The sequence below is a fragment of the Geotrypetes seraphini genome, chromosome 3, assembly GCF_902459505.1.
Source record: "Geotrypetes seraphini chromosome 3, aGeoSer1.1, whole genome shotgun sequence".
NCBI lineage: Eukaryota > Metazoa > Chordata > Amphibia > Gymnophiona > Dermophiidae > Geotrypetes > Geotrypetes seraphini.
Genome location: NC_047086.1, coordinates 347,569,340 through 347,591,709, shown reverse-complemented (window position 1 = coordinate 347,591,709; position 22,370 = coordinate 347,569,340). Strand labels below are relative to the sequence as shown.

Sequence of the window (22,370 nt, the reverse complement as noted above, 5' to 3'; positions counted from 1 at the left end):
AAACAACCCCCCAGAATATCAGTGGTAAATGGGACAGCTGCTGTGTATCCTGATCAACTGATGAGAAACTGATTAGGAATTGGTTATCGAACAGAAAGCAGAAGGTAGGGTTAAATGGCCATTTTTCTCAGTGGAGGAAGGGAAATAGTGGAGTGCTGCAGGAATCTGTTCAGGGATCGGTGCTATTTAACTTATTTATAAATTATCTAGAAATTGGAACAATGAGTGAGGTAATTAAATTTGGAGATGACACAAAACTGTTCAAAGTTGTTAAAACACATGCAGACTGAAAAATTGCAAGCAGACCTTAGTAAATTGGAAGACTGGGTAAATGGGATTTAACATGAACAATGCAAAGTGCTGCACATTGGGAAGAATAACCCAAATCACAGTTACCAGACGCTACGGTCCACCTTGGGGGTTAGAACCCAAGAAAATTATCTGAGTGTTATTGTAGACAATAAGCTGAAATCTTCCATCCAATGTGTGGTGGCGGCCAAAAAAGTAAACAAGATGCTAGGAATTATTAGAAAAGGGATAGTAAACAAGACTAAGATATAATAACGCCTCTGTATCGCTCCATGGTGCAAATTCACCTGGAGTATTGCGCTCAATTCTGGTCACCTTATCGCAATATAGAAATAGTGGAACTAGAAAAAGGTTCAAAGAAGTGTGACCAAGATGATAAGGGGGATGAACTCCTCTTATATGAGGAAAATCTAAAGAGGTTAGGGCTCTTCAGCTTTGAAGAGATGACTAAGGGGAGATATGATTGAAGTCTACAAACTCCCGAGTGGTATAGAATTGGTACAAATGAATTGTTTTTTTACTCCATTAAAAATAAAAAAACAAAACAAAACTAGGGGACACTCAATAAAGTTACTGGGAAATACTTTTAAAACCAATAGGAGGAAATATTTTTTCACACAGAGAATAGTTAAGCCCTGGATTGCGTTGCCAGAGGATGTGTTAAGAGTGGTTAACTTAGCTGGTTTTAAAAAAAATGCTTGGACAAGTTCCTGGAGGAAAACGCCATAGTCTGCTATTGAGACAGACATGGTGGAAACCACTGCTTGCCCTGGGTCGGTAGCATGGAATATTGCTACTACACTTCCCCCTCCATATTCATGGGTTTGGAACTTGTGACTTCAGTTATTCACAATTTTCTTCTGGGTGACCCACCTCCGCTTCCCAGACCTCTCCTCTTACTTTTTAAAACCTGGTGGACTAGTGGTGAAGCAGGGCAGGAGCGATCTTCCTACCCTCCTTGCCCTGTGCAGAACTGGAAACCAAAATGGCTGCCGTGAGTTCCTGTGGTTTTGTGGAAACTCCCAGCAGCCATTTTTGTTCCCGGTTCTGCACAGGGCAGGAGCGTAGGAAGATCGCTCCTGTCCTGCATCATTGCTAGACTAACAGGCTTTAAAAAGTAAGTACAATGGAAAAGTCCGGGAGGCTGGGGTGGGTCAGGGTCAGCCCTAGTTATTCACTGGATGGCTTTGCCTCTAACTCCCACAAATATGGAGGGGGATGTGTATTTGGGTTTTTGGCAATTACTTGTGACCTAGATTGGCCACCGTGAAGAAGGGATACTGGGCTAAATGGACCATTGGTTTGATCCAGTAAGGATATTCTTATGTTCTAAACTGCTTGCAGACCCTGTAGAAAGTAAGGTTCTTTACCTCCACTCTGTCTTTTGATTCCCAAAGCCAAAAGAAATACATGTCAATTAATTTTAAAAAGATTTAAAGCATTGTTCTTACAAACAAAACTCACAAAATTCTGAAAAAATTCATATAAACAGCAACAAAACTCACAACAAAATAGTCAAAAATTCTGAGATAGACATGGATTCAATAGCATTTTTCAAAAGAGAAGGCAAGACTGATCATAGTCAAAAGGATAAATCTAATATTTGTGGTGAGCCTTACGTGACATTTCAACCTTCCCAGTCTACTTCAACAAAAGTTATTTTGTCTTTTAAACAGAATGGATGAATTGAGCTTCTTAAGTTCTTTCAGGACATGTTGCAAAGAACTAAGATCAGACTTTTGCTTTTAATTCTGATCTGTACCCACATACAAACACACACACACCTCTTCTCTTGGCTTCCTCTTGGGATGTTGTGGATATTATGCTACATTTCTCCTCACGTATGCCTTCCATGTCTACTGAAAAAAGAAAATTCATGTTATTCTAACAGCATAAACCTCTCCCAGTTCAGTACCAGTTACGAGTTGACAGTTTTTTCTAGCCAAGACAAAAGGGTAAAATTCAGCAAGTTAACAACTGACCACTGCCCCCTTGAGTCAGCTACACGTCAACTTTGCTAGCAGTGCTGACCCTGAAGTTATTTCTTTGGGTTGGAGACTATGTGGCTCATACTCACTGCGAGCAACACTAGATCTCAATGAACAGTTCTTCCAGCAGCAGAGCCAACAGCCAAGACAAGAGGTTTAAAGGGCTAGAATTCATCATACATTGTTGAATTTTAACCCTTTGATTAATCTGGATGCAACACACTTAACAAAGCAATCAATACTTATATGCACCTGTACCAACAGCCCAAAAGGTTTACAGTGAAATAACTTTGCATACAATTATTAAATAGAAACAAAGTTAGATAACATAGATTCATTAGGTGCAGGTCTTGTCAGTCAAATCTGATCAATTTCTTTGACTGGGTGACCAGAGGATTTGGATAGAGGATGTGCGCTAGATGTGGTATATTTAGATTTTAGCAAAGCCTTTGACAGTGTTCCACACAAGCGTCCAATAAATAAACTGAGTGCCCTCAGTGACTGGCTGGGTCAGGAACTGGTGAATGAAAGGCAACAGGGTAGTGGTCAATAGAGATCGCTCTGAGGGAAATGGATGTTATCAGTGGTGTGCCTCAAGGTTCTGTTCTTGGGCCTGGTTGTTGTTGTTTTTGTTTTTTTTTTTTGGGGGGGGTTATAAGTGATATTGCTTAAGGACTGTCAGGTAAGATTTGCCTCTGTGGATGATACCAAAATCTGCAATAGAGTAGACACCCCGAATGGTGTGAATAAGACCTAGTGAAGTTTGAAGAATGGTCTGAAATTTGGCAGCTAAAATTTAATGCTAAGAAATGTAAGGTCATGCATTTGGGCTGCAAAAACCCAAGGGAATGGTACAGTTTAGGGGGTGAAGAACTTATGTGCACAACAGAAGAGCGGGACTTGGTTGTGATTGTATGTGATGATCTTAAGGTGACCAAACAAGTTGAAAAGATGATGGCAAAAGCTAGAAGGATGCTAGGGTGCATAGGGATAGGTATTGCCAGTAGGAAAAAGGAGGTATTGATGCCCCTGTATATAAGACTCCGGTGAGACCTCATTTAGAATATTATATGCAATTCTGGAGACTGCACCTTCAAAAAGTTATAAAAAGGATGGAATTGATCCAGAAGAAGGCTACTAAAATGGTGCATGGTCTTCATCATAAGGCGTATGGGAACAGACAAAGATCTCAATATGTATACTTTGGAGGAAAGGCGGAAGAGGGGAGATATGACAGAGACGCTTAAATACCTACATGGCATAAATGCGCACGAGTCATGTCTCTTTAATTTGAAAGGAAGCTCTGAAATGAGAGGGCATAGGATGAAGTTAAGAAGTGATAGGCTCAGGAGTAATCAAAGGAAATACTTTTTTACAGAAAGTGTGGTAGGTGCATGGAACAGTCTCCTGGAAGAAGTGGCAGAGACAAAAGACTGTGTCTGAATTCAAGAAAGCGTGGGATAGGCATGTGGGGTCTCGGAGAGAGGAAGCGATAATGGTTACTGTGGATGGGCCATTTGGCCTTTATCTTCCATCATGTTTCTAAATATTTAGAAGGATCCTCTTGATTAGTTACTTGAAATTCCGTAAACTATTGAAAACACAGATGTTGTTAACAAAGGGTCTTTTTACTAAAGCTTAATGTGCGCGGCCATTATTTTCACTAAGTATCAAGAGGCTCATAGATATAAAATAGGACATGCAGCATTTAGAGCACACTTAATGTCCATTAGCGAGAGCTAAGCTTTAGTAAAAAGGTCCTTAAGTTCTGAACAAAATAAAACAATGTTTAGATACAACTTCTTTAAATAACCTCTTACACACAGTCTTTAGTCTAAAATCAGTAAGCACTGGAAGCTCTACTTCAATTCAAAATTCAAATATGAGGATAAATACGGCAAGCTGAAACCATATAAAGCATGGTCAGCTGAGACCATGACATCTTTCAAAACTTTTCTTGCAGGAACACACACTGTATTCTTGGTGAGCAGGGCCCTATTTCAAAGTTCACTAGAGATCTACTAGTCTTGCTGGACAAGAGACTCAAGAGTAGAACCTCCTGTTTGTTGGTGCCCTCTTAACTCATTTGGCTCCTAGAGCCCATCTGCTCTGCTTATATTGTTCTGATGCCAGCATCACCCACCTTACTTCACAGCGCTGCCAAGTTTCACATTTATTTCGACTCGATATGTAAATGCCTTCAAGGTGATTTACAATAATGTCAAAATTAGAAAAGAAAACAAAAAGTCACATGAAAAGTAGAGAATAAAAAGAACAGCATGCCTTCCAGCTGCCACACTGTTTACTAACACTTAGATAAGAACTAAACACATTTTTATTTGCTGATGCATTTTGGAAGTTAAAGACTCCTTTTAAATATTTGAAATAAAGGCTCCAGGTGCAAGTGAGGGGATAGCAAGTTCCAAAGGGCTGGTCCAGTAATGCTAAAGATAGAATCTCAAATAGTGTTGATACAAATATAGTAGAAGATAGGCATGACTAAGGAAAGCAGAGTATGGAGGACTAAGGTATTTAGGGCTGGAATAAGAAAGCTGGTAAGTCAGAATAATGGACTAGAGTAAGAATCTTAAAGGTGACACGATGTGTGATGTAATGCTACTTAAGAACATTGGCTCTCCATGATCATATTTCTGTGATCCACTAATAGTCTCAGCTGCAGTGTTTTGGATGAGTTGATGTCAACGAGGGGGAGGGGGATTTTATAAATGATGCTCAAAAATGGGTGCAGAAAGAGTCCTGCACTAAGCACTATTCTATTAATGACATGTGCTCTTTAAATACTAGCACTTCAGTCGATTCTATTGGTGCCAGACTTGCACCTGCTGAAACCCAGTATAAATCCCATGCCCAAGTTGGGCATGGAGACCCATTATAGTTCTATAACACTACATGTATCTTTTTGGAATGACCCTGATCTGTGCCCATGATCCTCCCATGGCCATGCCACTTTGTGGTTACACACAGATTTAGGCGCTCCATGTTATAGAATAGTGCGCAGCCAGGTGCATATACAAATCCTAATTGGTGCCAGTTAACATCAATAATTGGTTCTTAGCATCCATTTATTTATGGTTAACAGCTCTTTAGCTAATTAAGTTGTGCATGCATCTTAGATGAACGTCCAAAAGTCAAATACTATATTCTAGAAATGATGCCTAAAGAAATGATGCCTAAAGACTTCCACACCTGACTTTCAGAGCAGAAATGCATTCTAATAGATGCAAGTTGCTTAAATGGGGCTGAAATGGCAGATCGGCAAGAAAATACACTTACTGTAGGTACCCAGTTATAGGATAGTGCTTAAATGTATCCCTGCATAACTGCACAGGGGGCATAAACTGCATAACATTGTAGGCCTATGCCTGTATCACCATATTTAGGCTTTTGGCCTAGTGAGAAAAAAATAATTTTCCCTTCAGTCAGCATCCTGGAATTTCAAGCTACTTGTCTATTAGCCAAGGAGGCCCACTGCCTGAGGATCCAGAATGGACTGGTGTTCGTCTGAGCCTGGCTACCTTATTTTCAGGACAATTTATGTCACTGGACCTTGAACAGACCTGCAGGACACTTTGGAAGGTGACCAGCAAAATCTGCCTAGTAACAATAGGTTATTGGTAAAACACATCTTAGCAGGAAAAAGAAGATAAGAAGGACAAAGGATTGAGGCAGATTGGAAGATCAAGGACATGGAGGTGGAAAGTTGGTCGTGAGAGGTGGAAAAGGTAACGTCAAGTGTAAACAGGAGAGGAGATTGGAGTGTTGGTGTGAAGAATCTACAAGACAGCCTGGACCAGAGCCTACACCCAGCTCAGGGGCACACTCAGGCTGTCCTGAATCAAGTTACTGGAACAGTTTCTTGGTGTCTCCCTGCATTGGAGAGAGAGAGAGAGAGACCCAGTCTGAGATTTTCCCCTGCCTGAGTGCCTGCACCTCTGGTCAGCAAAGGACTCACTGCCGTAGGTGCCTGCTTGTATCCTTCCCAGAACAGAACCCCGAGACAGGTCGTAAACAGTCCGACACCCTGCAGAGCAGAAGAGGCCAGCTATCTGTCCAAGAAAGAAATCCTCAATATACACACACTTTATCTGGAGTAGACAGACAGATTCATGACTATTCTTTCGTGCTTTGGGTAGATGTATGGGATTAGAGTATGGCAATCCTTGCTGTGTGTTCTTTGTAACTTAGTTACTTTGCATAATCTGAATTAGCATTATTATTTGTGTGCATTTTTCTGTGTTATTGTGCTCATTGATGAATATCTACATATGCATGCATGTAACTGAGCTGTGCTTTCCTGTATACATGTGCCAGCTTGTTTTTTGTTGGAAAAACCACATAATAAAAAGACAATTGCTTTCAGGACAGTGTAGTCAGTGTCAATAAGCAAATAGACTAGCTAGAATTTTGTGGGACCACGGGATGCTGTGCTAAGATAAAGAAATAAACTCCTAGACCAGGGATGGGCAACTCCGGTCTTCGAGGGCCGGAATCCAGTTGGGTTTTCAGGATTTCTTCAATGAATATGCATTGAAAGCAGTGCTGCAAATAGATCTCATGCATATTCATTGGGGAAATCCTGAAACCGGACTGGATTCTGTCCGAAGACCAGAGTTGCCCACCTCTGCTCTAGACTCTAGACATATGAGATTTTATTATCAGTAATTGCATAGCCTTAATCATCCTACAGTATTACTGAATACCATAAATGCACATCCAACTTGCACAACAGGATTTATTTACACCTGCTTTCAGTTGGTGTAAATTCTTGTGCCCAGAGTGCCCTTTACAGAACAACACTTGGTATCCATTTTTATTTTTCAGTGCTCATATTTGGGTTCCATTTACTTAATCCAGCATTTTCTCTCTGATGAGTCCACATCAGGCAAACCTCTCTTTTCCATTTACCAGCCTGTTGCTTGCAGTTTACATAACTTCATCCTTAGACCAATGAGGACCAGAGACACTACGGCATCAACCAGCAAAAAAAATGCACTCACTTTCAAGAAGGTAAATGGATCTTTCAAACCTGCATCTAAACAGTGTTAAACAAACAGACAGATATTAAAAAATAGGGCCTGAAAACTGAATGTATTCAGCTAATTTTCTATAGGGTTATGTTATCGTTATTTGATATATCACCTTTCCTCTGCAGATACCAAAGCGGTTTATACTACATTGACTAGTAAGCAGGTACTCTAAATATTTTCCCTTATCTGTCCTGGAGAGCTCACAATCTATAGATTATAGATAATCAAAAAAACAAAAGGGCAAATTCATCAATGGGTGCTAACCGTATTAAATGTACGCTAATGGCCTTCCATAGAGCAGTAAAGACCTTCTTCTTCTGCCAATCAGGCCTTTCAGTGACTGCTTCCTCAATATACTTCTCAAAGTACTCTTCGCTATGACCAGTCTGGTCTCTAGAATAAGCTCTGTGATTGTTTACTGTAACCTATTTGTTGTCATGACTAGTCTGTTTTCAAATGATTATGAATGTCAATTTGTAACCCGTTCTGAGCTTCAGGGAGAATGGGATAGAAATCAAAATAAATAAACAAACATGCCCATTATATTCTTATGGGCATTTCCCCCCTATATTCAGATGGCATTTTACATGTCTAATGCTTACAGAAAATCAGTCTGTTTACCTGCACAACTCCTTAAGTTTGCAAAGTTACTGTATAGCCAATATCCTAAAAGCAGGCTCAAACTCACGTGGATGTCATGGTAGGGCAGATGCTGCTGCCATGGGGATATATTTGTGGGATCATAAAATGCACGAGCATATAGTTTTGTAAGAAATTAATGTGAATGTGAAAAAATGGATAAATGCAAAATAAAGACAATGCCTACTGGGTGTCAGGAAGTCAGCTATAAAGAGCCAAGTGGCACAAGTAGTACACAAAAGCTTTGTTGAATCAGCCAAGATGCTGATGCATGTTCTTGAACAGACCTCTGGTTGGTTTCACTTACTAATGTCAATTTTTCTGTGATATTTTGTGGGGTTGTGATTAGAGAAAGAACTTGGAAAAACATCTGGAAATATTAAGGGGAGAAGAAAAATGATAAATGTATTTTATTTCTTAATATGCAGACATACAATTCTAAGAGGTGAAAAGCAAGAATTTGTGGCTAAACAAGAAAAAAACACAAGCAGAAATTTTACAGACACTTGTTCAGTGTTCTCTAAAAAGTCAATTGACAAAAGATGGACAACAGAAGTATATACACTAAAGGAATAGATAGACTTCCATTGACAGTGGAGGATATTTGCATGGAATTTGAAAAACTGAAAACAGGCAAAGCAGTGAGGTCACAGAGGGTACAATTTAGGACAGAGGAATCAAACTGCAATCTTGAAAGCCACAAATCAGTCAGGTTTTCAGGATAACTATAACAAACATGCATGTAATATTTTTATTTAATGGAGGCACTGCATGCCAATATCTCATGCGATGTTCTGAAAACCTGGCTGGTTTTGTAGCCCTATAGGACTCTGCAATTTGACATCCTTATCTTAAGATATTAAGGAAAATCAAGGGTTCTGATACTTCAAGTAACAGCAGTTTCAGAGGATTGGATGAGGCCAGGTATCATTCTTCTTCATAAAAATGAAAATAAAGAGGAGACTGATAACAGCAAGAGATGCCAGGCTCCACAGAAAAATAAAGGAGGGGGGGGGGGGAGTGAGAAGAGAGACAATAATGTTCCTGCACAGATCAGGAAGTCTCATTTGGAATACTCTGCTCAATCATAGGGAACATATCTGAGGAAGGATATACAGTAAAAAGATTAGAAAGGCAAACTTAATAGTGCAGAATGTGAACCAGAAGACACATGAGATCAGACCTGATCACATGAATATGCGAAGGAATGATAGTTGTTTAAATACTTGAAAGGCATTAATCTGCAAACCTTCATCAAATTAAAGGAAGTTCCAATTTAGTATACTCAAGAATAGCATCAGAAAAAATTTTTTTACTGAAAGGTTGGAGATGCCTGGATTAACCTCTCAGAGGTGGAGGCAAAAATAGTGATTGCATACAAAGAGACTTTCTAAATGATAAATGGGGTGAAATTTTTTTACTGAAAGGTTGGAGATGCCTGGATTAACCTCTCAGAGGTGGAGGCAAAAATAGTGATTGCATACAAAGAGACTTTCTAAATGATAAATGGGGTGAGTTTCCTGCACTAAGGGCTCCTTTTACTAAGTTGTGGTAACGTTTTTAGTGCATGCTGAGGATTAGCGTGCGCTAACCCCTGCACTATGTGGAAAAAACTAATGCCAGCTCTATGGAGGCGGTAGTGTCTAGCGCACAAGGCACTGTAGCACACGCTAAAACTGCTAGTGCAGCTTAGTAAAAGGAGCCCTAAATAACAATTACAATAGGCAAACATGGCCAGATTCTTTGACTGAGTGACTAGAGAATTGGATTGAGGGAGAGAAAAGACCTCAGAGTCCATATAGGGTCTCTAAAAAATGAATACCCTCACGGACAAACTTGTCTCAATTCAGTTACATTCAATATTGATACAAAAGACACATTCTTGGTCAGAAAAACTCCACAAAATTTATAATATATGCAATGTTCTTTCATGCATCCAGATAAATGCTTATATTTAAACAAACTAGTACATAGGGTGAAAGTCATTTATCTTATTTCTAGTCCAGTAATCTGCTAATCTGGCTGCCGGAGTAGCAGATTATATAAAGTTAGATTTCCAAGAGGAAGCTACAGCGAAAAGGGGACCCTGTTGGAAATCTTACAACGTGAGTATATAAGGCAGCAGTTGGGAGCCACAAATAAAGTAATATATGTTCCAACTTGGAATCAAATCTGCTCTCAAGTTTGGTTACCCACGGATTACTGGACTAGAAATAAGATAAGTGACTTTCACCCTTTGTACTAGTTCGTTTAAATATAAGTATTTATCTGGATACATGAAAGAACATGGGATAATATTATAGATTTTGTGAAGTTTTTCTGACCAAGGATGTTCTTGTCTCAATATTGGATGGAACTGAATTGAGACAAATTTGTCCCCCAGGGTATTCATTTTTTATAGACTCTCATTAGGACACAGGTCTTTTCTCCACCTTTTTTTTTTTTTGGAATTATTAAAAAGGAACTGTGATTAAGGTCCTTATCTGAGGGAATGCCAGGCATATTGTAAATGGCTGATCTTGAGCGATTTATTTTTTGGCCATTCTAGTTTGTAGTAAGTACTTTTTTTGTACAAAATCTAAGTACTCCCCCTCAATCCAACTCTCTAGTCACTCAGTCAAAGAATCTGGCCGTGTGGCCCTATCCCTGGCACAATCACCCACCTACATAAAAATGCACATACCTAACCCATTTGAAGAGAACAGCGCTGCTTCCTTTCAGCCCCCAAGTTTGAAACTGTTAAAACCGACGTGTGATTAAAAAAAAAAAAAAAAATCCTCACCAGGAGCTACCGAATCACTCCTTTACAGCTTCCTGAGGTACAGAACTGCACCACAGCCGTAGTGGAGCCAAGTACCTCCGGTCCAAACAAGGAATGAGTCTCATTTGAACCCGGAAGTACTTCCCACTAGGCAGTCTCTAACCAGTAACGGAGCGGAGTCCTTTAATGACCAGAAATACGACGTTACACGCGTTGAAGACTGGGGTCTACGATATCCACCCCCCCCCCTCCAAGCGTCAAACTCTCGCCTGAAATAGGCCGCCGATTTCCTTTTCCGGCGCCCCGCCCCCCTCCGACGTAACCTCTCAGTGGCGGGCTCGCGCTGCTGGAGAAACGGAATTGCGGGAGTGTTCCAAGACAGTTTGGAAGGTGGGATGCGGGGTGTTTGAGAATGAGGGATAAATACTGGGCTGGGGGTTCGCGTTTGAGTGAATTCCGAGGGCGGGTGTGTAAGTTGTTGGAATGTTTTCCGGTTTGCCTCTCGTCGCGTTAGGAGGTGTTGATACCACGGGCCGGCTCTGAACTCGCGGAGTCCGAATTCCAAGGACAGGTCTTCCTCCCTGTGTTAGAGAACTCCCGCCTCGAGCCCCAGGGTTCCTTAGGCCTTGCTTATGTTTAAGGGTATTGGGGGGTCTGACAAGTGTCTCCTAGGGAAAGATTCGCAAATGATCGCGGTAAAATCTGACGGGTCGCTACTGTAATGATTTCAAAGAGGCGAGTCATTCTTTAAAAAAACAAAAACACCTGCGCGTGCAAATGAGGTTGTTGGAGAGTTGTGGAGGGTTGCTAAATTTGCGGGTGCTGATCGCTGGTGATAGCGATCTGCACATGCGCAGAATAAATGCACAACTAAAAAAGACCCCCAAATCAAAGATCAGCAGGAGGAATGCCCACTCCTTCCTGCTGCCAATGTCAAGCAACCCCATCCCTGGCAGTGGAAGAGATGCCCACTGCCTCCTGCCACCAAGCAAGCCTCCCCCCCCCCCCCAGCAGCGAGAGGGATGCCCATTCCTGCCGCCACATTGTATTCTGATGACCCCTCGCCCTCCCTTACCTTGTTTATGGAGGCAAGTGAGAAGGATGCCTCCTACCTATGGCCCCCTCAGCCCCACCACTCCACCGCAGAAAAAGACTTATATCGCGGGAAGCATAGTGTGGTGCTTCATCATTGGCTGCCACTTCTCATTCTTTAACAAATCTATGCTTTATTTATTTTATTTTAATTTAAATGCTTATATCAAAAATATTTTATGATTATAATAAATATATTGCATTTGGTGCTGATATATTAGCGTGGTACTTATCTCAGCCAACCCTGGGGAGCCCTGGGGAGCTTCCCGCGATATAAGTCTTTTTCTGCGGTGGAGTGGTGGGGCTGAGGCGTCCTTTTCAATATTATAGAAATATTACTCAAAATATTAAATCCAGACCATTCAGTTTTAGTACTGATTTTGTGGATTCGATAGAGGTTGGATTATTACCGCATGATAAGTGGCCAATATATTAACAGCTTCCTACCTATGGCCAGCAGGTCCACCTTTTCAAAATGGCAGGCCTTCCCCTCCCTGGTGCATCCTAGGATGTGCCAGGGAGGGACCTAAGGCTCTAATTGGCCCAGGTTGCTTAAGGCCCCTCTCATAGGAATAGTGGGAGGGAGTGGCCATCCCTCCCACATCCGGAGGAGAGTGAGCATCTCTCCCGCTTCGGGGGTTTCATGCTTAACGGCAGTGGCGTGAGGGAGTGGGCATTGCTCCCGCTGTCGGGGTGGGGGTGGTGGGGGATGGGTTTGCTTGATGGCAGCAATATTTTCTAGCAGGTTTGAGCTTAGTTTCCTGTCAATGCCTGAGCCAATCAGCGCTCAGGCACTGACCCAAAAGTAAGGCTAGGACACCTCAGGTTTGCCAGAAAATTTTGCTCAAAATGTAGGACAGCGAAGTTAGGGAATCGTGGGGAGTGCTCATTTAAAATATTAATGACCTTGTTGTAACATTTGCATGGTAGTGTCAGAGACTGCTAGGAAAGCTCAGAAAAGACCATGGTAGGCCGTTTTGATAATCCACCATTAAAATACATGAACACTAAGGGCTAGATTCACTAACATCCGATCCATGAGGTAGTGGGGCGACCGATTCACAACGCGTCCTGATGCAAATGATGCCAATCGGAAGCACGCCCCAAACTGGCCACTGAAGAGCGATCCTGACGCATGCGCAGACCATCTTTTTTGCCTGTAGATGGTCTGCGCGTGCTCTCCGTGCTTGTTTGCAAATTTAAAAAAAAACTTTTTTACTTGCAAGCCCTTGGTTTAAACCTGTGAATTTAAAGCGGGGCTGCACTGTGGCATGTTCTGCAGGATAGAGTGGTCGCAGGTTTGGCGGTGAAAACTATAGGGGTAAAACCTTGATAAAGCTCAAGGAGCGAAACATGTCGGTGTTATGTTTCCCCTAGCCAGAGACCACAAGTCAAAGCTAAGTACTTACTTAAATAATTTATTATTACTAAAAAACGTATTTATAAGATAAAATATTACAAAATACAACATTACAAAAGCAAATATATAAGCGTATGAGACTGATATTAAATAAAGGGAACCAATGAGGAGCTGGCACATAAAGCTTAGAGCTATGAAATCTATTTGAGCTCTGAGTGGTGGCGCTGAGGATCCCATATAATATCAATAGATTAAGGGATGCAACAAAGCTGATAGAAAGTTATACTATCAGGTGACAAGTGTTTATGTTCTGAAACAGAACATACCATACTACAGCCCCGCTTTAAACCGTGGGTTAAACCACAGGCTCACACTTGAAGTCTACTAGTCTTAAGGGGTACTTGCCCGGCATGGTAAGCCCCAAAGCGGCGGATTCTGAGCTTCCCTTGCCCGCTCAATCGGCCAGGCATGGCAGACTGAGGCCTAGATGCAAAGCTCCAGCACCATGGTAAAAAATATGGTGGTGACTCGTTAATCGCAGAGAGGTAATAATTTTGGAGAACTAGTGTGAAAATAGTCTTGTCTCGCCAGAGTGGAGGACCAGGGCACTCCTGGCTCACCTTCCCCCGACTCTTGTAAATCCATCCATTTTTACCTTTTGCCTCTCCCTTATTCTGTTCTCCTCTAGTTGCTTCCCTACTGACTTGCACTTCTGAAGACTAGTCTTGGGTACTTTCCCCGCTTTGCCTTCTAGCCTTAGAAGATCGATCTTCTCCCCTCCCCTCTTGTCTGGATGCATATTCTAGTGCAGTGTTTCTCATCTTCAAGCCAAGTACCCCCCACCCCCAGTCAGGGCTGCAGGGCAGTATGTGTAGGGGAAGTCAGGGCTGGGATTCCAGGGTGGCAGAGAGCAGGAGAGTCGGCAGGGATGTGAACGACTGGTCCTTAGCAGTCGCTTGTTTTAGGATTGGCCAGTCCAATTGGTGTTCTTCTTTAGTTTAGTGAATCGCATCCTTCCTACTTTGCATGCCGTTTCCCCTCATTTGCATGCACGAATCAGGTCGGGGTCGCAAACCAATCGGTAAGCTTAGTGAATCTAGCCCTAAATCAGCTGGAGCCGGTTTAGTGACCATGTTAAAAGTTTTGAGAATCTTCCCCTTAGACTCTTGCATCGCACTCAAGTTTATGTACTTGCACCGTACATTTCCACCACTTAGCCTTGAATTGTAGAAATTGGTGCTACTGTTTTCCGGTAGATTTCCTATATGATTTTTAAAGACATGGGGCTATATTTTATAAATAGCGCTGTAAGTTAGGCGGTAACTTAATTGCTTTAATCAACATGGTAATTGACTGCATCATTTAAAACAAAATGTTGTTAAAAAATAGGTGTCTGCATATGTGTCCAAAAAGGGCACCGCAGACACATCTACAGAGGGGTCTACTGCTGCCTAAGGTCAAAGTAAGTGTGATTTCAGCTGGAAATGACCTTAAGCACTGCTAGGCACCTCTGTGGAAACAATTCATGTCAAACATAGGAGCCAGGAATATAGAGCTTCAAAATCCTGACCTACATTATCGACGCCTACTTTTAATGGTAGTCATGCTTTTGCAAATGGTGCCCTAGCGTGAATGATATGTGATCAGCTGTGTTTTTTAGGCAGCTGCCGATGTAGGCGCCGTTGGCAGAATCCGGCCCTTTGTGTTTAACTTTGTGGAAAGATTCTATTACTATTTTTTTATCCTTGAAATTTTATTAATTTATAAAAAATAAATACAATAATAAAGTATACAGAGGCATAAAAATCTTATGCAACAGAGCTGTTACTGACTGCAATATAGACTATACTAATGACCATTATCTGACTTACTTAAAAGGGTCAATTGAAATGTTTCTGGCCTAATCAAGAAGAAAACATTTTGGGGGGAGAAAATGAAATTTTATTTTCAACATAGACTCTTTTTTTTTTTTTTTTAACTCAATACATTTCCCCAACGTTTTTTAGACATTTCATGTCTTCAGTAAAATACAAAATATCCAAACTGGAAAAATAACTATTTATAGCATCTATGACCTCAGAATCAGAAGAAAATTTCTTCCCAAACAGCCATTTTTCAGGTTTGGAAACAAAGTTACACGTGGCCAAATTTGAAGAGTACGGTGGATGGGGAATTAATTCAAATTGCAGTTCTTGCAATTTCACTATTAGGATTGTTGGTGTGAGCCGGTGCATTGATCTAGTGGAAGAGAGCTTTCTTCTTGATCAAATGAGGACATTTCATCTTGATTTCAGTGCATAGACATTGTAATAATATTCGCCGTTAATGGTTTTTCCCTTTTCCAGATAGTCAATGAAAATTATCTTGTGGAAATCCTAAAGGACGGTCACATCACCTTCCCAGCTTATGGAGCTGTTTCACTTTCTTCAGAGTTGGTTCATCTCTTGGTCAATGCCTAAATATTTGTGTATGATGGGGTGTACCTTGTTCTAATGAAATGCTAACAGCCTCTGCTATCTCATTTAGGGTTAATCAGCAATCTTCCATCACTATTCGGTGAACTTCATCAACCATTTTGTCAGTTGTTGCTGTTTTTGGACGTCTGAAGCGCTCCTCAGCAACAGTGCTTGTCCAGCCACATTTAAACTCAGTAGCCCATGGGACAGATCACAATATATTGCTTCTAAATTAGATTTAATTTTGGTAGGCAATTTTCCCTTCAAATGAAGGAATTTTATCATGGTATGATAACTCAATTTTGTCCATTTTTTATAAGGTGGAGCAGTTGTTCACTTCAAAAGGCTGGCAAGACAAGATGTCAGACAGACTTGAAAATCAAAGTACTGTAGATGTTTGTTAATGCTATCTGCTGGACAGCTATAGAATTGTGATGCTAATCTTGCTCTTTCTTGGTTAGGTTGGAAACTTTTCAATTGATCCTCATATCTAAATTAGACTAGACTTTTAAGACATTGTAGGATGTTCCTAGCTTATCAGTTGAGGATAATTTGAATTTGTGAACTTGCAAATCTGATTACCATAAAAAAATGAACGTTAAACTTAGCATTGTCCTTCCAAGTAGATAAAATTGCCAAGAAAATATACAACAACCTCATATCAGCTTGATCCAGAAATGTTTTCAAAGCTAAAGATCCAAAAATTATAATCTTCAAGGATATGGCTCCTCACTATGAAGTATTGCAGATATAATTTTCTATACCCGCATCCAAAAGTCATGGCTGTCATTCGTATATAAGGTACAATAATATCCCTTAATAGTTTTTACAAGACCAACATAAATTATTGGGCATCAAATCTACCACCAACATTCGTTGAGGACTTATCATTTCTGTAGTACAACTAGACATACACAGCACTGTACATCAAAACATGGAAGAGAAAGTCCCTGCTCAAAAGAGCTTGCAGTCTAGTCAAGACAGACAAACTGGACAAGAAGGTGCATCTATACACACTGTTCAGGTGGGGAATTAGAGGGAATGTTAAGACAGATATTGGTGCTTAGCAAATGGGTTGGAGTTTGGAATTGAAAGCAGCTTCAAAGAAGTGGGTTTTGAGTCTGGAATTGAATACTACCAGAGATAGAGCCTGATAGGCAGTTTGTTCTAGGCATACAGTGCAGCAAAGAAGGGATGTAGTCTGGAGTTGGTCATAGAGGAGAAGGGTAAAGATAAGAGAGACTTACCTAATAAGCAGAGTGCCCAGAAAGGGAGTGTGGGTAGAGATAGGAGAGATACTGAAGAGCTGTGGAGCGAATATAATTGTAGGTCAGTAGGCGGAATTTGAACTGTATGCAGAAATGGATAGGGAGCCAATGAGGTGATTTGAGGAGAAGGAGTAGTGTGGACATTGGCAGAATATGAGGTGTGCAGCAGAGTTCTGAACAGATTGAAGGGGAAGAGAGAGAGTTTAGCAGAAGACCAGTGATAAGCAGGTTGCAGTAGTCTAGGCGAGAGGTGGTGAGTTTATGGATGAAGGTCTTAGCAGTGCGCTCAGAAAGGGTCTGATTTTAGCGATATTGTAGAGAAAGAAATGATTGGTTTTGGCAGTGTGTTGGATATATGAAGAGGAGAGAGATGAGTCAAAGATTACCCCGAGGTTTCAAGCCAACGAGACGGGGAGGATGAGGCCGTACAGAAATAGAGAACAGGGGAAGAGGAGAGACAGGTTTAGATGGAAAGATAAGGAGTTCAGTATTGACCAAGTTTAATTTTAGATGGCCTCAAAACACCTAGATAGCGATGTCAGACAAGCAGGTTGAAACTCGGGACTGAATGTCTGTTGTGATTTCAAGTGTAGAGAGAGAGATCTGACAGTTAAAAAACTGAAATTATCTTTTTCTACCATAGCATTACTCATACTCACTACTGATGACATTGCCTTCTGAAATAAGAAAAATATAAATAAATAAACACCTATAAATCAAAACTAAATAAACATTTTTGGTCTGTGCATCCCTATTTGGAAATAAAAACTTCATTTCAAACATGTGGAGGGGTATAATCAAAAGAAACATCTAAGTCTGTTTTGGGCCTAAGTCACCCAAAGTCAGCAGTGTCTAAAGTCTATTCTTAAAAAATATGTCCAAAATAATTTGGGTTTTTTTGAGAGTCATCTAACTGTATGTCCAGCTGTTTGATCACCCAGACCGCTAAGTCGTCTATCTTTAAACCCCATTCTCATCCAAAAATGCCTAGAAAAGGACCTTTTGGACGTGAGAGGGGCCAGCAAAGTAATGGACTGAACACCTAGATGGCAACAGAGTAGTGGGGCACCTTACAGGGCACTGCTGCAAACTTCACAAAAAGGGTGCCACATAAACATCTCACCATAACTCCCTTATAGGTCATGGTGAGCCCTCCAAAACACCCCCAAAACCTACTAGACCAGGGGTGCCCACACTTTGGCTCGCGAGCTACTTAAAAAATGACCAAGTCAAAATGATCTACCAACAATAAAAATACTAAACATATACCCCTCTTTTACTACGGTGCGCTTGCTGATTTAGCGCACGCTAAGTGCTAATGCGCTCATTTATATTCTATGGATGCATTAGTATTTAGCATGCTCTAAATCAGTGCGCCTTAGTAAAAGACCCCCCCTATATATATATATACACCTAGTGCACTCATCTGTCCTCCAGACCTTGTTCCATTCCCCAACCAATATCTCTCTTTGTCCCTCCAGAAGTCCAGCTTTTCTTCCTCTCTTCTCCACCTCTATTGGCAACATGTCTCCCTCTCTCTCCCTCCTCTGTTATGATCTTGCATCTCTCTGTTCTTCCTCAGGGTCTCTCTTCCTCTGTCTCTTCTGTTTGCACCTCCCATAGTCCAACATCTGCCCCCCACTTTTCTGCCTCCCCTTTGTTTCAGGTTTCTCCCTCTCTCTATCTTCCTTCTGCTAACATTTTGAGTCCTCCCATGTTTGGTCCAGGTCTTTGTCTCTCTCACTCTCTTTGTCTTCCCTCTCCCCAGGGTCTGGCATCTCTCTCTCCTCAGTTCAGGGTGTTTCCCCTCTCTAACCCCTCTAGTAGTCCAGGATCTGCCCTGTCTTCCCCCTCCCTTTTGGTTCAAGGCTGCTTTCCCGCCCCTCCTTAAGGACCTTTTGTCTCTCCCCCCCCCAAATCAGCTTCTCTAAGGCAACCCCATCCCGCCGGGGCCTTTGCAACGGGCACAGTCTTACCCTGACACGCAGGGCCTTACCTCCGTTGCTTCCCGCACACAGTGACTGTCAGGTCCATTCTCGCTTCCGTTCTTCCCTCTGGGCCTAACTACCACAGTTGAAAGTTAATTACAGCAGCCTGCAGAGCGAATGTAGCAGGCTCTCGTCGGCTTCTGTAGCATGTTCCCTCTGCCGTGGTCCCGCACCTCCTCTGATGTCAGAGGGAACGTGCTACAGAGGCTGACAGCAGCCTGCTATGTTCACTCTGCAGGCTGCCATAATTACACTACTTTAAAGGTGAGACAGTGACTGGGGAAATGCTAGGTAGAACACTGGCTCTATGATCTACCATCGTTGCTTTTGCGATCGACCGGTAGATCGCGATCGACATTTTGGGCACTCCTGTACTAGACCCACCACCCCACTAGTCCTCAGCTGCAGGTGGCACCTATGTGGCAGTACAGTAGAATTTGGGGAGGTTGGGGGGTGCACATGTTCCACCATAAATGCAGTGGTTAGAGTGGCTTATGGGCCTGGGTCCCGCTCTATGGTTTGCTAGCCCACCCCCACTACTTAAGCCACTTCTGTGTTGCTCTACTAGGCTTTGCTATGCCAGGTGCTGATGCTATGGAGGCAGGTATGTATGTTTTTATAATATTTTGTGTGTGTGTGTGGGGGGGGGTGGTTAGTGATCACTGGGGCAGTGTGTGGGGATCTGTACTTTGTGTCTGCAGTGCTTATCTGGTCACTTTGGATACCTTTTTGGCACTTAGACCTGGTTTTACATGGCGTAAGTCACAACATACAAGTTCTGTCCAGTCAGCCTCGTTAAACTTTCGGTTATACTTGCAGTACGACTAAGTTTAGATCAGCCCACTTCCTGCCCTCACTACTCCTCCTAAATCGCCCCTTTTAGCTCTGTACAGCAGCACTGAAAAGGCCTAAGTCGTTTTTAGATACATCTAAAACCCGGTTTGGTTATCGGCACTTGGACGACTTGTCTTATTGATCGTCCAAGTGCTGATTTAGGCCGGTTTTTAGACGTATTTCCGTTTCGATTATAAGCCCCTTAGTTTCCTCAGATGTCCTAGTTTTGATTAACCATGAATCTAATTTTTTTAAAATTCCTCTGCTTTTAGGTATCTTAAGTCATGTTCCTGACAGTAGCCCTTCTCCGGAAAGGAATACCTGGTAAACAATGGATTGGGAAGTACAGACGGCCACGTCAGGTGACATTGGGGATGAAGCGTGGTATGATCCGAAGGCTGGAAATTGAAGCAGAGAATGAATACTGGCTGAGTAGACCGTACATGACAAAAGAACAGGAACATGACCATGCAAGAGAACGACGGATTGCAGATTGGGAAGCTTTGAAAAACCTTCAGAAATCAAACTTTCCAGCACACAGATATGCAGTGGACCACTTCAATCATCTAAATGTGACAAAAAAATGGACAAAAGCCTAAAAAAAGAATTTCTAACTAATACTTGCACCCATGACTTGATTTATTAAAAGCCTCTAAGCTGCCTCCATGCATTTTGCTCCATTCATTAAAAAAGATGCAAGGGATGCAGCAACTACTTTCAAAATAGTGATTCACATGTTTTTATTTCACAAAACAAAAGCTGAAATCAGAGTAATAATAATAATAATAACTTTATTCTTATATACCGCCAACAATCTTTGCTAGAACACAAACAGTCTGACTTACGTTTTAATAGCTAAATTATCGTAATCCTGAGCATGGAGTATTATTTCCACGACACTTCAGTCTCAACAACAGAATCCTCTGTCTAAGGGCAGGGGCCCAGCTCATCTGTGTACTGCCCAAGGTAACTTTCAGAAAAGGCCCCCAGATTTAAGACCGAGTCAACATATAACATCCAAATCATTAAAGCCATTCAGTTTATACTATGGTAATGTAATATTCAAGACACACAAGTCTTAAGGCTTGTAGGACCAGACATTGCCTTCAAATAATAAGATAGGTTGGCAGTGTCAGCTTGAGCTCTAGATTAGAGAATGACACGGGGACAAATTTGTCCCCGTTCCCGCAGGAACTCAATTTCCCCGTCCCTATCCCTCCCCATTCCTATAAACTCTGTCTTAACCGCACAAGCCTTGAACATTTTAGATTTTAAAGTGTTTGAGGCTTGTGTAGATGAGGATGGAGCTTGCAGGAATGGGACAGGAAAAGAACTTGCGGGGACGGGAAAATGAGTTCCTGCGGGGAGGGGAACAATTTGTCCCTGTGTCATTCTCTACTCTAGATGTGATATGGGGATGATGCATTTGAGAAGCAGGGTGGCTTCCTAAAGTGATAACGGAGAACTCACATCCCTTAGGAAAGGGATGCTAAAGTGGGGGAAAAGACACCTTGATTTAAGACATTTGTATTGAGAGCAATTCAGTATAAGGCTTGTCTGCATTTAGGTGCATCTGACATGCATCAATGCAGCATAGACACTGCTTACATACTGTATATACTTGAATATAAGCTGAGATTTAAAAATGGGGGTTGCTGCTTATATTCAGGTCAGCGCCCACCTGCCTCCCCTCTGAGTCCTGTTGCAGGCCTCCACCAGACCTGCTGTACAACCTAATGGCCCAGCGGTGGGCCAGGATCCCTCCTGCCCCGGCCCACTGTGACAAATTTCACCTCCCTCCCATGTATATTTCAGTTCCCTGGTGGTCCAGTTGTGAGCCAAGTAGGAGCGTGGGAAGATTGCTCCTGCTTGGTTCACCACTGGACCACCAGGGAATTGAAAGGTACGCGGAGGCGAGAAGAAGGTAAAAATCATCACAGTCAGCTGGGACAGGAGGTGGGAGGGATCCCTCCTCTCCTGGCTCACTGCGAGACCACCAGGGAATTCAAAAGGTATATGGGGGAGGTGGGAGGGAAGTAGTTTTAGAGTTGGCTGGGATCCCTCCTGTCCCAGCCCACCACTGGACTAGTAGATCTTATGGCAGTCCCTGTGGAGGAATGCAAGGCATTGGGAGGGAGGACAGGATGCAGAGTCTGGCAGGACAGGGAGGGGGACTGGATGCAGAGCCTGGCAGGGCACTTGAATATTAACCCCCGGCTTATATTTGAGTCAACCCTTTTTTGGGTGTGGAGGGGGGGGCTACCTCAGCTTATATTCAAGTGTATTCATTATGTGCTTGCCTACAATGCTATACTGTAAGCTCCTATGAGTGGCATGGGGTACAGTTTAAAAGGGGGCTTATGTATGGGAGTAAAGGTCATCAATGTGTGCATCTTATAGAACAGCAGATGTAGAAATGGTTCACCCTCTTCCTCCTGCCATTGACTTGGCATAAGAGGGTGTGCTTTCTTTGTGGCACACCAGTGTGGGCTTTGCTTTGTAACAGCAGCAGGGCACATTGATGCCAGCTTAGAATTAGCACACTCTGCTGCATTGGGATGCCAAAAAAGAGGATACCAATTCACAGAATTGTTGCCATAATGCATCTTGTTCTGAAGGTAACAAGA

At 42.1% G+C, this 22,370-nt stretch overlaps 2 protein-coding genes across 2 annotated transcripts in view; one reads left to right on the top strand and one right to left on the bottom strand.

Annotated features, from left to right (window-relative positions):
• The window catches only part of LOC117357465 (corepressor interacting with RBPJ 1-like), a 30,200-nt gene extending 19,478 nt beyond the window's left edge, over positions 1-10,722 (bottom strand). Inside the window, exons 1-3 of the mRNA XM_033938123.1 lie at positions 10,668-10,722; positions 7,316-7,350; positions 2,094-2,165 (exon numbers count right to left, since the gene is read on the bottom strand). Coding sequence (XP_033794014.1) covers positions 2,094-2,163 — 70 coding nt within the window. The 5' untranslated portion in view covers positions 2,164-2,165; positions 7,316-7,350; positions 10,668-10,722. The remainder of the gene's footprint in view (positions 1-2,093; positions 2,166-7,315; positions 7,351-10,667) is intronic.
• A 240-nt stretch (positions 10,723-10,962) lies between these two features.
• Positions 10,963-20,405, top strand: LOC117357467 (ribosomal protein 63, mitochondrial-like). The gene is made up of 2 exons (XM_033938124.1): positions 10,963-11,135; positions 20,016-20,405. Exon 2 carries the CDS (start codon positions 20,028-20,030, stop codon positions 20,340-20,342), a length of 315 nt encoding a protein of 104 aa, XP_033794015.1. The 5' UTR covers positions 10,963-11,135; positions 20,016-20,027; the 3' UTR covers positions 20,343-20,405.
• Positions 20,406-22,370: the final 1,965 nt, after the last annotated feature.